Consider the following 17,112-nt stretch of genomic DNA (forward strand, 5'->3'; position numbering starts at 1 on the left):
TTCTCATACTGCTGCAGTTGGTGCTTCAAGGCACTAACATCAAAGGACATTAAGGTGGCAGTAGAAATCCCATCTTGTTCATCCAAATACCTGGCAAAATATGTTTGCTCCTATGATGCATTCATTATTTATTTGTAATGAGGATAAATTGGCCCTGTAACGTCAAATATTTATCATCTTTTTACATTTAGAATGCATTTTTAAATAGCTGTCCCCATGATTTGATCAAACTACAGCTTCTTACTCGTCAGCTCAACCTATTTTTCGCTCCTGTAATGCTGCTGTGCGTGGAGCTGCTGCTGTTATGTTTCTATGGGCTATCATCAGTAATAATCTCGACTCTGTCATGAAGCATCAGCTGCAGTGCTCATGAGTCAGCCTTTAATCTTTGCATCTGTATCAGTAAAAGCTACCAACCCAACAGGATCAATGGGAACCTTTAAGGGGGAGAAAGAAATGCACAAATGAGCTCCTTTTAGATAAAATGTGACAGCTCATTCCACTAATTGTTGCGCAGGAGTAGCTTTGGCTCTTTTAAACCCTCACACTATAACTCTGGACAAACAAATGTCTGCCAGAAAGCAGTCCACACCCCAGCATGCTCTCAAGTCCCTCCCAGTAGTTCTCTGCAGGCATTTGAACTCTGTGTGACAGACACACGGATAAATCACAACACCTATTCCTAAAACACAGCACTTTAGGACCTTTGAATAGAGCCATATTTCTTGAAAGCCGCTAGGTTAGCAGTAGCAAAGTAAATGGCGCCATCTTGCGGCCAGTGGCTTGTTTGCACAAAGTGGGCGGCGCTAATGACGAAGGCGAACTCGCGCTGCTTCTGTGTCGTGTACAGGAAGAAAGTTGAAGATGGTCCGCGCGGAGCTGGCGGCTCGTCTGAACGACAGAGAGTACACAAACTGGCTGAAAGCGGGACGCTGTCTGCTCATACTGAAGGATGGCCTCCTCCCGTTTACCGACCGACACATGAGGGCTTTCCACGGAGATCTGCTTAATCAAAGCGCTGTGCTCCGGAGCCCGTGCAGGGATTCATGTAAACCTAGAGGGAATAAGGTGTGCTTCGTCATTTAATGAGCTGGTGCCACTTAAATGCCCTTACCTGTGGCAGGTGATCAACCACAACGAGCTTATTGCCACCTTTATTATAGGCCGTGTGCTCTCAGTAGATCTTCAGCTTATTTTTATTATTGTTGTTGTTGTTGTTGTTGTCGCACTAACTCACATAGGTTTTAAACAGCAAGTATGTTTATGTTTGTGTAGCTGTCGGGATGCAAGGTGTGTTCAGAGTGGCAGAAGGCGATCCTGAGACACCACAGGCAGCCTGATGTTACAGTCAACTGGGACAACTGTTTCCCTCCATACTGGAGGACAGACCACTGGGAGGTGGCAAAGGTAGGAAGCACATAACAAAGCCAGCGTTATGAGACGCAGCTGTAATATGAGCTGCTGCCCCAACTTAGAAAGAGCAGCAGAATCTGTGAGGTGCATGTTTCTGGTATCTAACAGTAAAACTTAAAAGTAAACAAAAAACTAAAACTGTGTGAAAAGCGTGACTTAAAAAAAAGTAAGTAAAATAAAATTGAGTCTTGGTGGAACTTTGACCTGCTAACTAAGATAAAAATAAAAAATATAGAGGAAGCTTTATTTTTTGGTTAGTTTGGCTTAAAAAAATCTTATCACAACTTCCCTGATGAGGCTTTGCTGGATGTGTTTGTGAGATTCCTGATGTTAACAAGACTTAGTCAGCTTATTAAATAATTAAAAGGACTAGAAACTGAAACTAATGACAACTAAAACTCTAAGCATTTTCAAACAATAAAAAGCGAAACGGAAAGTAACTGAAATGAAAGTGACTTCAAAGCAAAACTTCGAAATGAAAAAAAACCCCCCCGAAAACTAATTAGAAAATACAAAGTTATAATAACTGTGCCAGCGCAGGGCAAAAACATACAGACTCATAAAGTGTTTAACAATGACACAGTTCTAATGTTGCTGAAGTGCAGGCTTTCAGATTTAATTTAAGAAGTTTGATAAATGTATTGTGTGCTGTTTTCTCTATTTCACCCCTTTGAATGTACAGGAAATCAGCTTTATTGATTTGCTTTTGTAGTAAAATGCACTTTTGCTCCAGCTTAGACAAAGGATTTGAAGTTGTTTGATAAATGGTTTTATTTTCTGACACATAGCCAAAGTTTGCCGCTGTACTGCAGACAGTTCACCATAGTAATTATACATGTAGCCGGTGATCACTGAAGGCATCAGGAATTCTTTCCGAGCGTCACACAGGCTCTTTTGTCTGTGATGAACATGTCCTGCCTGATGTTTTCTTGTTAGTTTATGACCACATTAGGAGGTAAAAGTTCTGACATGGATTTTTGCATTGGGCAGCTGTTCATAGGAACTTGAAATTTACAGTCAAAAAGGCATTTTTGTAACTGAACTTGCAGCTCGTCAGAGATTACACATCACTGTCAAAGTCTGCAGTCAGGAGCCACCAGAGCAAAGAGAAGATGGTGAGTTTCAATGTCTTTGCAAACCATTCGTTGGATTGGAGCTGCTTAACAACATTATTCTTGTTATATCTTGAAGTACTATGTAATAACAACAATTGACTTTAAAAGTAAAAAAAAAAAATGTAAACATTGCATTTTGTAGAAAGATGCAGAGTGCATGGAGCTAATGGCAGCCCCTTTCTCTCTCTCTCTGTCTGCAGGCCTTCATGCCACGAGGTCAGGCGAAGGTGAAGGGTGCGGATAAATGCGACGCCCCTGCTCTGCTTAACCTGATCAACTACTGCACGTATTTCTCATTCGTGGATCCAAAACTGGTCAGAGAGGTACTCACTGATTTTTGTTCAAACGGGCACTTTTCACGTTTTCTGTTAGTCATGTAAAAACTTTATACTTTTTTCCAATTTCATTCAGTTGTTGTCTTATAATTTTCCAGAGTTGTATTCCTGCTATGGCTGGTCAGATTGATTTGAAAGGGTGTGATGATAGTTTTAACCGGTACTCTGTAACGTGTTCGTTTACTTCCAGGTGATCCGATGCAGGAATGAGCTGATGCATTCTTCTGAGTACCGTGTGACAGATGATTGGATGCAACACTACTGGACCGCTCTGAACCACTTTGTGAATCAGTTCAGACACGTACCTGAGATGGCAACAGTTGGAAACAAAATAGACGAGGTAAGCGTGTTTGTGTAGCGCCACCGCTGGAAATGCCCTGCAATAGAAGCGAACTATTGTCTGCGTGTGTTTGTGTTCTGTAACAGTTTCTGTGTATTTTTTTCTTCCTAGATGCTGACCCTCAATTTGTCAATATATGTGTCTGGTTTGGATCAAATGGATTCTGGTGGCTTGGGCGATGGATTAGAGGCTGATTTTGTCAGCCATAAGGAGTCTGGTGCTGACGTCGGCCAATGGGAAGCTGAGTTGCTAGAAGAGATGCTGCAGGAGCTGCTGCATGCTGCTGATGAGGATACTGATAGCCAGACACAGGTGGGAAAAGGAACGAAGGCCTTCCTTCATTTCTGTTTATGCATTTTACACATAATGCATAAAAGGAGTATGTTTCATGACTTCTGCTGACTGCTTCTTTAGGACACAGAGCGGCTGAAGAGTCTGGGAGGGTTCCTGCAAACCAACAAAGATCTTAATGAGAGGTTCTCTGCAGAGCTGCAAACCATCAACTCTCTAATGGCCAAAGAAAAAGGAAGAGGAGGAAGTGAATGAGGAGCACTTTGTGTTCTGTGTCCGTGTATATACTTAAAATAGCTTAACTTCAGAACTTAATCTGAAGGATGAGGGCTTTATATCTAAGCACAGTGGGGCTTTATTTTTTAAAAATTGTATATTATAATATTTGAAAAAAGTCTTTTGAAGTCTTTCCGGTTTTTTGCACATTTTTCAGTCTTAACTTTCAGTTGATTGTAATAAAAAATGGGCACCTTATGAGTCATTGTCAAAACGGAAATACAGAAATGGAAAGCTGTAGTTCACATGACGAATAAGTGTTCTCTTCCTGTCTAAGCTAAAAACAGCTGGCAGCTGGGCAAGGGAACATTAGTTTATTTGGTGTCTTAGGTCATTTGAGCTCTTTTTCTATTTTAAGCCATAACTTTAAAAGATGTACAGAAGTAAAATCTAAATAAAACAATAGTTTTTAACCCTCAACCGTGAAAGGCTGATGCAGTATTGTCATGACCCAGCTGGGCAGGAGGTTGGTGTAGACAAACCAAGGAGAGACGTAGGATTTTAATTATTAAATTAATAACATAGTTTGCATCTACCAGGAGGCTGAGGGGTAGAGCTGCTAGCTGCTAGTCTTTTCTCTCTGGAATGTGTATATACGTACATAAAATAGTATTAAAGTGCAGTCAGAGTGCTTGATTAGATATATGCTGCCACTTGCGACAGGATACAAATCTTTGTATTTTATAACTTGTGTTTTTCTGGATTTTTGTTTGATATTCTCTCTCACCAGTAAACTGGAAAAACAATTAAAAAAAAGGAAGGAAGGGAGGAAGACGGAGTACCCAGACAGAACTTTATTTTTAAGGCCCCCACTAGATGGCAGACAAAACATCAGAAGAAAAAAGAAATTCCACCCCAAATCTGCAAATTGACTTAAAAAATGGATGGTAAAGACTTTAGAGAGAGACTTGGTTTGTAATTTGCCAAATTCAAACTGTACTTAATCAAAAGTGATATTTATGGATCCAGGTTTATCTCAAACTCGGGTATCAGTGCACTCAGGACGACGCCAGCACAGAGCAGCCGACAGCCACCACCTGCTCTTTTAATCTTTTATTCTATTTGTTTCATAAGCGTGTGCTTTATGATGGCTCTGCTGTCAGCTGTGCGCCCTGTGTGTTGACACATGCATGCGAAGTAAAAACTACTTTTTTCTAATGTGTTTATATTTATGCTTTAATGTGAGTGAGGCTCTGAGTCTGGGCCTGAGATATGAGTAGCGAATGAAAATAAGACTGTGGTTAGAAACCACATACAGATTTCCTGTTTCTACTTTGTGGCCAGGAGACCACTCGTAGCACAGGAGGTAAAAGCAGTTGTAAACAACTAATCCGGGCTGCTTGAGAGCGAGGGGGTTGTTTTCTTGGAACCTCCTAAATAACGTCTCCACTGGCACCTGGCTCTTTCAGGTTGAGAGGCTGGCTAGTGAAGTTTCTTCTTCTTCTACTGGGAAATGCTTGCTAATCATGACAGCCATGCTGGGGACAGGAGAGGTATGACAGCCTTAAAAATCTCTCTATCACTCACAAACCCTCCAGAGAGTGCAGATATGCACGCTGTAGCCGTCCAGTACATGGGTAATCTAAACAGGAAAAGGTGAAAGTGAGGTCTGTACCATCTGACATGTTGCTGATTCAGCAAGAGTCCAAATACTCATCCGGTGGTCCTAGGTAGTGGATTTTTTACCAGGCATTATTTTAAAGTATTCACGTCAGGCGATGGCAGGTTTCTCTTTTTTCTCTGTTTTAAACCCCATGAACATGTTAAATGCCATAATATGTGTAAAGTAATAAAATACTGAAAAATATTTTCTAAATGATAAACATGTGCCATGCACAGCTCACACAGCACCACAAAGTGAAATGAGAGATGGATTTACATATAATTACCCCTGATGGGATTTAGGAAGATATCTGTAGGAGTTTTGACAAAGACAGTCATTGATGGGAAGAGTCTGACAGGAAGATAACAATGAGATGATTTTTTTTTTAGGATGCCACTGACAGTGGATTATTTTGAGACGATTCACATATCTTCTGGGACAGACGGGGACTGTGGGGACTTTGGGAGCACACATAAAGAGGAGATTGGAAAAAAATATTGAGTCATTATCCCACTGGACCCGATGTCATTTTTACTTGTAACAAGCAGTGAAGAAAATATATTCAGTATATATATAATGCATGTGCTCTTCTGGTGACCCATAGAAAGTGAGGAGTGCAAACTGCAGGAAAATATTTCACCAACATGAGCTGAGTGAATTCAGCGGCTGAAACAAATGTATGCAAAAGTGAATTAAAATGAGATGAAAATATACAGGTGGTTCTTTGTCACTAGCATGTGCATGCACATCATGCACATGCTAGTGACATGCCCACCTCCAATAAGGTCCAAGAACATCTTGCTTTACTGCTGCTTCAGAGGGTTGTTAATCAGTTTCAGCTGCTTCGAGGTTAATGAAATTAACAACAGGTGCACCAGAGGGGAAACAATGAGACAATCCCCCCCCCCCCCCCCCAAAAAAAAAAAAACCCAGGAAATTCATTTTTTTGACCAGTAAAGCATCTTAAGGAAACTGTTGTGAATTGGTGCTATATAAATAAAAGACAAATCCATCCATTTATTTTCTGTCATTAGGTAAATGGTGGGGTGCACACTGGATCTATCACAGGGCTGAAAGAACCAACGCAGAGATGGGGAGAACATGCAAACTGCACACAAAAGGCCCCAGCTGGATTCAAACCCAGAACCTTTTTGCCATGAGCCAGCAGTTCTAACCACTGTACTGTTTGCTGTAATTACAGTTTAAATGAAAAACAAAAACATTAGCATCTTTAATATGACGTATCCAACAATCACTCCGTATGCTTGCTGTTCTTTGATGTGTGCTACAGGCTGCGGTGAGAGGACTGGTGATGCTTATCTGCTGTTTGAATCAGGTGATGATGACAGCTCAAAATTATTAAGCTTTTTTTCAGCATTATGATGTTTTTAGAAATCATAATGTAGAGGTGGCTGTAGCTCAGGAAGTAGAACATCTACTAATTGGAAAGTTGGTGGTTCGATTCCAGTCTACATGCCAAATTTCATTGGGCAAGACATCGAAGCCCAAGTTGTTATGTGATGCATCCATAGGAGTATGAATGTTAGATAGAAAGCACTTACATAGAAGGCAAGTTGTATAGCACTTTATATAGCCTCTGTAGAAACTATCTACACCCTCACTTATCTTAACTGCACTACTGTATAGCTCTGTGTAAATAATCATTCTGTACATTCGATAATTTTTAACCCTACAACTGTTTACAACTTGCATAGTTCCCATTTCTGTTTAACTGTATATCTCAGATTTCTGTAAAGTTATTTATTTCATATTCTGTATAGTTTTTCATATTTATATCCTGTTCATATCCTGTACAAAGCTTGTACTCACTACAGCCTGTACATACTTATAGTTATAGAATATTCACAACAAACTTCATACCGTGTACATTATAACATACCATAATCAGTGTTGGGTAAGTTACTTTAAAATAGTAACTTAGTTACATTACTAGTTACTTCTCTCAAAAGTAACTCAGTTACTTCAAGTTACTCGTTACTTTCAAAGTAACTAGTTACTAGGGAAAGTAACTTTGGTTTTACTCCGAATTCTCTTGTTAATGTGTTGCTTCCATAACTTTGCCAGTCTTCTAGCTTGCTTACTTGCCACAAGTGCACTGTGCCACCTACCAATAGAAAGGAAAAGATAATGTGCATATTTCCACGAGAGAAATCCCACGCCTGGACCGTCATTGACTGCTGCCATGATTCTAGCCTACGTCACAGAGTCATGTGCGCCTTTTACATCCAACACAAAAACTGCAGTCGTGGTGCTTTCGATTGTACTCAGAACTCAGAAATTCTGTCTTCTGAATAGGAAGATGTAGGCAACACCAGACTGCAGATGAGCTGCATACAGGGCTGGACTGGGACAGAAAATTGGCCCGGGTATTTTAACTAGAGACCGGCCCACCATTATAGGAAAAATCTTAAAGCCTTTGAATGAAAACAAACGCTGTTGTGACAGTGATGTTCACTGTTTTGATGGTATATATGCATCAATCTATCAATCGTTTGTTGTAAGATTCAGATAATTATTTTTTAAAAGCTAGACATTTTAAATGAGAATAAGAAAGAAAAGTATTTCCTTGTGTCCACCTCTCCCTGTTAATGCCCTACCTGCCCCCCTGGCAACACTTTGAGACCCGCCCCTGCACAGTTACCAGCTGTCAGCTACCTAAAAAAGGATCCTGGGGTTATTTGTCTCTCAGAAACAGTTCATAACTTCCCTTCAACTCATTCATGTCACCTAAAGGGTAAACCTGCTTCTCCATCACCTGTTCAGCTCTGATGATTCAGTAAGGACATCTCCTGGTTTCATCTTCATGTTTCCCTCTCACCAGATAACCAAACCATATCATGACCAGCAGCTTTTTTGCAGCTGTGGCTCCAGCAAACATCAGCTGATACTAGAAATTAATATTAAATAAATTCTAACAACAGCTGATCAAGCTTAAACGTGCTGCTGTTGTCTAGCGCGACATCCACTGGTTTCCTCTTTCGGCGCAAAGTGAGCGATAAACAAACAAGAGAGCCGATCAGCTGATCATTGATCAGTTTTCATGACTGAAGTAGAAACGGGAGAGGGAGGGGAGAGAATGAGAGAAGAGGCAGCTGTGCAGCGTAAACACAGAATAACTCCAGCTTTGTGCCTTTTTCATTGTAGCTGAATTACGGGACAAACTGTTTCTTTTCACCTCAATAAGAAACGCGTAATATTTTCTCTGAATACCAGACGGGACGGTTGGCAACTCTAATAACTTATGAACAAAATAAAGTTCAACATCATTAACTTCATAGCACCACCCAGCTGTATAGAAACTCCGTCATGCTAGCTAGCACGCAGTACGGAAAAAGTCAGAATAACGAAAATAAACTCCACCTAAACTTGGTTTATATCTGACCCAGAGAGACTGCAGGTCATAACTTCTTACCTGAAGTTCAGTTCACACTTGGACCGGCGGCCGCCTCGGGTCTCTTTTCCTTCTGCGTCCCTTTTCCTTCATCCACCTGCGGGCCTCCACCACTTGCTAATGTTACTGAATCTGTGGAAGCTCCGCGATAGCCACCACACGAAGTAACGAGTAACGACCCTATCTAAATCCCAGTAACGAGTAACGTGTTCCTGATTTTGGCATAATAACTAGTTACCGTGCTCGTTACCACAATAATAACGTAGTTACTGTAACGCGTTACTTAATAACGCGTTAGTCCCAACACTGACCATAATAGACCCATTTCTGTAATATACTCACATATCTATATTATTGCTAATATATATTGTAATATATCTATATCACTAAAGCACTTCTGGATGGATGCAAACTGCATTTCGTTGCCCTGTACCTGTGCATGTGCAATGACAATAAAGTTGAATTCTATTCTATTCTATTCTATAGCGCGCTCAGGTAGAGTAGAAAAGCCCTCTTGGCCAGATTACTCTTAAAAACACATTTAAAAAAATGTCAACCAGACTTTTAGACTGTATAAATAAAAGATAAATAAAAATCACTTTGCTAAAAACTGATTGGGGCTTCTACCTTGTGACAGAAATGTTGTTTGTGGCCCAAGGAGACTTCATAGCATTCACGAGGGTCACATTTGACATATATTTCACATATTACATGCCAACGTGTTATTTGTGACACTTCAAATATGGGCAGCTACTTCTTGCCAAGAACCGGAAGTCAGTTTTTGGCACAACACCGGTCCACATCAACCACTGAAACCATCTCCTCCAGTTCCCACACAGGCTTCAAACGTGAAGGTCCTCCTCCCTGTGATGTGGTGCAAACCTGAATGCTGCAGCTGAAATGCGGGTTGCACAGTTTTATGTGGCTGCTTTATGTTTTTCAGTCTGAGGCGGAACAACACAGTCGATTCAACGGGTCAAATTTTTACGGTTAATCATTATTTGCCCAGAAGAAGTCCAGAAGCAGTCACGCCCAGTGAGGCGAGGGGAAATAAACGAAGAAATTGACTTCTTCTCCAGCGGTTTAATGGTGGCTGCTGTTCCTTAGTGCGACACCAGCGACATCTGGTGGAGATAGTTATGACATGCAGTAAACCCGACAAATCCCTTTTGCTGCTGCTTTTTTTTTTCTTTATAGATGTTTCGATTATTATCGTTAAAGGGGAGCGTTAAAACAATAAAAGCAACTAACATGGGAGTATATACAGGCGATAAGTTTTTTAAATATAAAAACGGGAAAATCCAACAAGGAAAATGCTCAAATCTGGAGTGAAAAAGGGGCCAATGAAGCTAATCAGGTTCACACATTTAAAGTGCTTGGTGAGTCCCATTCTGTTCTTTGACATAATTAACTATGCGTGATTATTATAAGATAAACGTCCAAAAAAACGTGTGGTGATATACAGCTGATTTACACCACGAAAAAGTTTTCATGAAAAAGTTAAGGTCATTACTCTTAATAGAGTTACTGGATCTATTACAGTTGTGTTGCTGTGCTGTTGTTTGGGCTAATCGGTATAGCTAGGATGCTCCTTCATGCTGCTGTTTAATGTTATTAGGAACATTTCTTCGAAGCGTTTCTTCACTTCAGCTCCATTTTTAAGTTTTTTTCCACAAATAAACATGGTAGTGCCAAACCACACCTGTGATTGAGATTTTGAGTTTGAACCTCTGTATGCATACGTGTGTGGTTTATGTGTGTGGTTTATATATTTTCAGACATATATAAACTGTCTGCTTAAATGTTTTTTCTTTCAGTCCCAGTTGTGGCTCTTGCACATGCACACATGTGTGTCAGTTCATTTCATTTGTATATACAGTAGCATTAGAAATACTCCTAAAGCGGTGGAACACGGCTGATTAGTATTTTCCTCTGTTTCTCTCTTTTGTGACTTGCAGAACAAGAACAACAATTCGAAAGGGGCCGAACAGCAAAGGAGAAAACAAACTTTCGCTTTTCAACAGATAAAAGGCATGATTCGGGTTAAAAAAAGTGCAAGAACGTGCGAAGTGCAGCTGCATGACACAAAAGTGTGAAAACCAGAAAGGCTTTTCCTGCCTCATAGCCTTTCACACACTCCTCTGCTGCTGGTGTCTGCTGCACTTTGGCAAAAAAGGCTCAGATGGGTTTCTGCCACTGAGCCAACATGGAGACTGAGGGGAGGCTGGTACAGTCAATTTACTATGGGAGTATTGGAAGTCAGGACACAGAGCGGCTGCTGGAGAGATTCGGGTATGATGGCAGCTTTCTACTGAGAGACAGCAGCACAGTGCGGGGGGCCTACTGTCTGTGTGTGAGGTGAGCTGCCGGAGGAGCGGTACAAGTGTGACCCAAAGTGCCAGTTTTCTTGTAGTTGTGCAAACTTATGAGTTTACTAGGATATTTTTGATTTAATTATGTATGTATTTATGAGTACATATACAGAGCGCTGTGATATTAACTTTGTATTTCACACTGCAGATACAAGGGAGTAACAACTGAGGAGATACTAATTACGCTGTAACAAATACCTTCTTGGTATTTTAAAATAAAAACTACACAAATGATGCTTTACTTATTATAATTAATGATTACTGTTGGATTGGTTTACAAGAAAAAAAAAAACCAGAAAAAACTCACACAGACACTGGGAGTGCGTGTAGACAAGCGTGCACACAGAAAAGCCGTAGTCCCACAACTGGGACACATTTTCACACAACTAGACTGAAATGTGCAAATGCTCTGTGAAAAACAAAATGAAGCAATATAAATCTACAATCTCGGAGTCTGGTTCTGATATTTTAGATTAAAGGAGAAATGCTCAGTTGTCGTTTTCTCAGTTGTTGTAATGACTCAGTATTTTTAGGGGGTGTGGGGTCTATTATCGAGTATCTTAATCCCCGTTTCTTACACTGGGTTTTTGGGCTGCTGGTTGTTATGCATTTCAGTGATATGTGTTTAAAGGTAAGGAAAGCTTTTAGAGAGTGTAACAAGGTAAGTAAAGCTTATTTGTAGTGTGCTTTTCACAGACATGAGAGTCACAGAGCGCTGCACAACAATGAAAACACAATCAATATCGATAGAGAACTAGGTTAAAACAGAAGAAAAGAAAAACATACACAATAAAAGAACATCAACAGGAGTCCCGATTAAACAAAAAAGTTTTTAACTGTTTTTTAGAAAGCTCCACTGAGTCAGCTTAACTGACCTGGAATAATGAACTGTTCTAGAGGTCCTTGGAGTCACAGACTGAAAGGTTGTGTCCTCCCTCGTCTTCAGTCTTTTAAAATTTCATATTTTTCCATGCTGTATATTAAAAATTAGAAATAGTAATTTCCTACTAAACAACAGAACACTACGCAGAATAGAGTACACCAAAAATAATGCTTATTTAGAATAGTTAGGATGCAGCCTGCAGCCCCACTATGTAAGTAGGAAATAATTGACCATTTTTCTAAAACTGTTAAAACGATGCTTGTTACACTCGACATTTTGTGACACTACGTCATTTGATAAATGTTGCATTTAAATAGAACATTTCTAATATTTTATGTTATTTTATTTTATGCTAAATGTAGCATAAATAAAATTACCTGGATAAATAAAAGTACCTGGATTATTGATAATAAAAAAATATTATTAAATCAATTTATTTATTTAATCTTATCTTGATTATAACCACGACTTAAGTCCCACTGTGTAATGAAATGAAAAATTTCATAATCTCCAGTGAAATTATAACTGCTATTATGTAGTACTTGAAAATTATGACAGGAAGTATTTAAGTTATACTTAGGTGAAAGAACTTATGCCCCCATTTAAAAATACATTATAAGCCCTGTATGAAAACATAAGTAAAATAATATAAATAAATAAAAAAGTACTTCCTGCTTTAAAACTTTACCCACAAGCTAAAATTGGCCCCTCTGATTAATATACTGATATTTTACACAGATCGATATCGCTGTTGCACCAATGTTTAAGCAGTATTTTACTCTTATACTTGGCTGTGGTTGAGTTCTTATTGGACTAAAATTTTCACAATGTCATCTCAGTTACGCAGAACCTGAAGCGATCTTTGTTAAATCAGAAAAGCATCCACATTGTTGCATTCGGGGTGGGATGCAAATTGCAGTTTTGTTAGAGCCTTTTAAAAAAACAAAAAAACCCCACAAACAAACAAACAAACAAACAAACAAAAATACAGCAATCTTTTGCCAAATCTGAGACACTGAGTGTCACGGCAGGGCACAGCGGTGTGATGATGAAGTGGACCCAAGTGCAGACAGGGAAGGAGACAGAACTGTGTCTTTAAAAAAAAAATGAGCCAGACTGATTAAACACGAAGAACAAAACAAATCAGAGGCGAGCAGGGCAAAAACTAAAGTAAAACCCAAACTGGAAAAACTGAACTATGACCAATCTGTGATAACTATGATAACCAGAGATGGGCAGTAACGCGTTACTTGTAACGTGTTACTGTAATCCGATTACTTTTTTCAAGTAACGAGTAAAGTAAGGGATTGCTATTGCAAAAACGGTAATTAGATTACCGTTACTTTCCCGTAGGAACGCTGCGTTACTGCGTTACTAAAACCGTGATTTTTTTGCGAGAATGTCTCACGACAGTGACGTAAGCAAGTGCGACATTCATGGCAACAGCTGCGTGCAGATCAACAATGGATGACATATCGAGTGCGGGAGAGAGTATGAGCATGCAGCGTTTAAAGCGTGGAAGTACTGACCTTACTTTGAGTTTGATTCCATAAAAAGTGACAAAAACATTAGTGTCCGTTGTGCGTGGGAAGAAAACTTCTTTTTACAGCGAAAAAACCCCTAAACTTCCAAGCAAGCACTGAGTGCGCTACCACGTAATGGGAAATTCACAGAGAAACTCGCGGATTCTTCCACTGACCGCCGCGGCACACCTACACCAGGGTAAACCTCCACCTACCCCACTCCTGCTTTACAGGTGAAAATAGAGCAAAAGGACCGCTAGTCTTTGACTTTATTTATTTTCTGCTGTGTTTTACTTGCATCTATTTGAAAGAGTGAGTGTAAACACAAAAAATATTTAATTTTATGTGCTGGAATGTGCAGAAAATAGGTTTAAATATTTAAACAAATTTCTTCCAGTCAGAGAATGTTGCATATAATTACATTTTTGCTTGATGCATAAAGTTAAAAGACTAAAACTAATAAAACAAGTTTTAAAAAGAGACTTTTCCATTTGATTACATTTTGTATGATGGATTATGTAGAAAAAGTAGAATTGGGCTGAAAGATCTATTGCTTTATCACCTATTCAGGTTGTAAATTGTGTTTTTAAAAAGTAACTAAGTAATTAATTACTTTTGAAAATAAGTAATCAGTAAAGTACGGGATTACTTTTTGGGGGAAGTAATCAATTACTGATTACTTTTTTCAAGTAACTTGACCAACACTGATGATAACTGACACGAGCATTAAACAGGGACGTGCGAGAAAATATGATGTACAAGAACATGAAACCTGAACACGACCTGAGCAGAATACATGATGAAGGAATACAGATGACCCGACGATGACTAAAAGAAAACACAAAGACCAAATACACACAGAGGTGATTAGGGGAAGTGGAAACATATGGGGAAAACAGCTGACACAATTGAACATCATGACACAACAGGGTAAGGTACATTAAACACAGTAAACATAGAAACAAGACTTTCAAAATATAACAGGAAACACTGAGAGACGTAGACATGACAACTAGCACAGAAGACAAGAACAGACTCACAGAAGGGGACATAGATGGGAACCTAAACTAGAATAAAACTCAACTAAATCCTAACTAATAATGGCAACACCAGAACTAAGCATATATTCAATATCATATAACAAATCAAAAAATAAAAAGTGAATTCAAAATGCCGGGTCACAGGCCGTGACATTGAGTCCTTAGTAATGCTGGTAGCTCTCTTATACAGGCAGCCAGCATAAATGTAGTCCAGACTGGGCTGTTCTCTGCAGTGTGGCTGGTGTCCCATACTGCGTATGTAGAAATGTAACAAAAGCTGAGTACATGTGGTACATGTGTACGTGTCAGAAGTGCACAATACAATAAGCCTTTAACAACGCCCTCTATTAAAAATATATTTGCCACATGCCGTGACACAATAATTCAGACTGCAACCTTTGTTTTGCAGGGTGATAATACGATAAGCAACAAAAAAAGGAAAATATGACTATACACATCAATCAGATTTGCTCTGGCAACTCGTTTCAGGTTGTGAAACACACATCTGAAATCACTGAATCATCCTCCACCCCAAACCACATTTTGTGTCTCTTTCAGATATGCACTTTCAGATACACCAGATTTTAAAGAAAGTCATTCGGACTTAAGAATTGTCGTTTTTTGTGTTGTTGTTTTTTACAGGAAAGCACCGTTTGTTCACACCTACAGGCTCCTACGCTCTGCCGATGGCTGGTGCCTTCAGGTGGGGGTACACACAGATATAGATCACACACACACACAAACACAACATAAGGCGGGCATTTATAGTTTTGTGTATGTGGGATTGTTTCTTTGATTAGCAGGATTCAACAGCCAGATCACCAACATTTAGGACTCTGGAGGCACTAATAGAAGGCTACAGGAGGACTGCTGTAGTTGGAATAGCCCCGCTCACAGATCCCCTGGACAAAACACGAGTACGAAACAGCTTGGGCGAAGGTATGACACACAAATACACACATGCGCATATTTTTCCCTGCTTACACACAGGGCCCATTCACCCACGGAGGCAAAAGCACACCCGTAAACTCATTTAAAATGTCTATGTTGACTCATAATCTATTTAGTCACCTCTAACACAGTCTCACTGATCTCCACCACAGAGTTTCTTTACATGGAAATGAACAACAGCAGCAGCAGCTCTGTGTACTGAGGCCATCGTGCTCTTAATCTCTCAGACGATCAAACCGACAGAAACCACAGCGCCTCGCTCATCTCGTCTGCCCCTGTTTCTCAATTTCTTTGTGTATTTATTTTCAGTTTTTGTGTTGATTTAGTCATGGTTTAAGACATATTTTCAGTAGCCCGCAAACTGCTACTGAAAGATATTTAAATGTTTTAACACACGCCATGAGTGGGAGCACTTTTTTGTTGCTGGTTTTTTGAGTTTTCTTTTGTTTTTGTTTTTTTAATTTTATGCAGTGTCTTTTTCATCAGACCTACGTTCATCGATGTTTGTGCCTTTTTGGGTGCATACATCAATGATTTCTGTCCAAATGGTGTCAGGCTTAATGTAATGTTTTATGTTGTAGAAGTTTTGACAAGTGCTGTATTTGGATCAAGATTGTTGACGTTTGTTTGCATTCTGTCTCGTTGAGAAAGTCGTGTACAGTGAACTGTTTGAGTTCTGGTTTATCGGTTTATGCTCGCTCATTGTAACGACGTAGCAAACGCAGCAGAGCAGGAAAGGTAGACCGTGAAATCTATTGTGAGCACCAAACTTTCTGGCGCAACGACTTTAATTGTTCATTTATTTTTTTTCATTTTCACAGATCTCAATAACTGACAACATGTGATAGCAGGTCTGAAAATGACTTTATGGTATGAAATCTGTTAAACTTATGCTACTAATTAAATGTTAATATATTTAAAAACTATCTCAGATCAATTATAGGAGTTTTGTATAGAATTCTGTGACTGTGAAATGTATACAAACAGTAAATTCTGGGTGGAAATGTGCAAATTTCTTTTCTTATGGACAGGTAGAAGATGGATAATAAAACAAACAGAGCTTCTCGTCTTGCGCGAATCAGCTGCAACTCTTGCCAACACCTTCATTCATTAAGGGCAGTTTAAAACAAGATGCTTTAAAGCTAATACAGCTGTTCTGCCAGTGGTTTTTCCCCACTGATGCTGTGGACAAGCCTGCACACTTTCTTGTTCCTGTCAGACATTCATGCTGCAAAAGCTGAGTAACATAAACACGTAAAAAAAAGTGTAACAGAGGAGGGGCAAGCATAAATGAGGTAATTAAAAAAAACATGTAAGTATGACAAGTAATTCCAAACAGCTCAAAAAATATTAGCATCCACTCAAATGGTTCCTGTACAGATTAGCAAGCAGTGTTTTTGCTAGCTAAAGATACAGTTGTTGTGTCTTTAAGGGAGAAAAGTAAGGTTAATGTGTAATAAATGTAATCTGAGGGATGACAAAAGCTGAAAGAAAGAGGACACAAGAGCTGTGTCCCAAATGTAGGCTGCATCCTTCGGAGGCTGCATTTGATGGCCGA

The 17,112-nt window shown here is 39.5% G+C and overlaps 2 protein-coding genes across 4 annotated transcripts; both read left to right on the top strand.

The window, feature by feature from the left end:
* The first annotated feature begins 811 nt into the window (after positions 1 to 811).
* Positions 812 to 4,190, top strand: LOC113011286 (uncharacterized protein CXorf38). Of its 2 annotated transcripts, XM_026150760.1 has the most exons (7): positions 812 to 1,068; positions 1,276 to 1,407; positions 2,463 to 2,528; positions 2,729 to 2,851; positions 3,054 to 3,203; positions 3,315 to 3,515; positions 3,618 to 4,190. In XM_026150760.1, exons 1-7 carry the CDS (start codon positions 865 to 867, stop codon positions 3,747 to 3,749), a joined length of 1,008 nt encoding a protein of 335 aa, XP_026006545.1. In that variant the 5' UTR covers positions 812 to 864; the 3' UTR covers positions 3,750 to 4,190. The 2 variants fall into 2 exon arrangements, with proteins under 2 accessions (XP_026006545.1, XP_026006546.1); XM_026150761.1 differs by lacking the exon at positions 2,463 to 2,528 and having other exon boundaries at positions 814 to 1,068.
* A 5,911-nt stretch (positions 4,191 to 10,101) lies between these two features.
* On the top strand, positions 10,102 to 17,112 carry LOC113010930 (SH2 domain-containing protein 1A-like). 2 transcript variants are annotated; one of them, XM_026150218.1, is made up of 5 exons: positions 10,102 to 10,164; positions 10,744 to 11,143; positions 15,246 to 15,306; positions 15,404 to 15,542; positions 15,707 to 17,112. In XM_026150218.1, the coding sequence occupies exons 2-5, from the start codon at positions 10,992 to 10,994 to the stop codon at positions 15,754 to 15,756; spliced, it is 402 nt and encodes a 133-aa protein (XP_026006003.1). In that variant the 5' UTR covers positions 10,102 to 10,164; positions 10,744 to 10,991; the 3' UTR covers positions 15,757 to 17,112. The 2 variants fall into 2 exon arrangements, with proteins under 2 accessions (XP_026006003.1, XP_026006004.1); XM_026150219.1 differs by having other exon boundaries at positions 15,407 to 15,542.

The sequence above is a fragment of the Astatotilapia calliptera genome, chromosome 18, assembly GCF_900246225.1.
Source record: "Astatotilapia calliptera chromosome 18, fAstCal1.2, whole genome shotgun sequence".
NCBI classification, from domain to species: Eukaryota; Metazoa; Chordata; class Actinopteri; order Cichliformes; family Cichlidae; genus Astatotilapia; species Astatotilapia calliptera.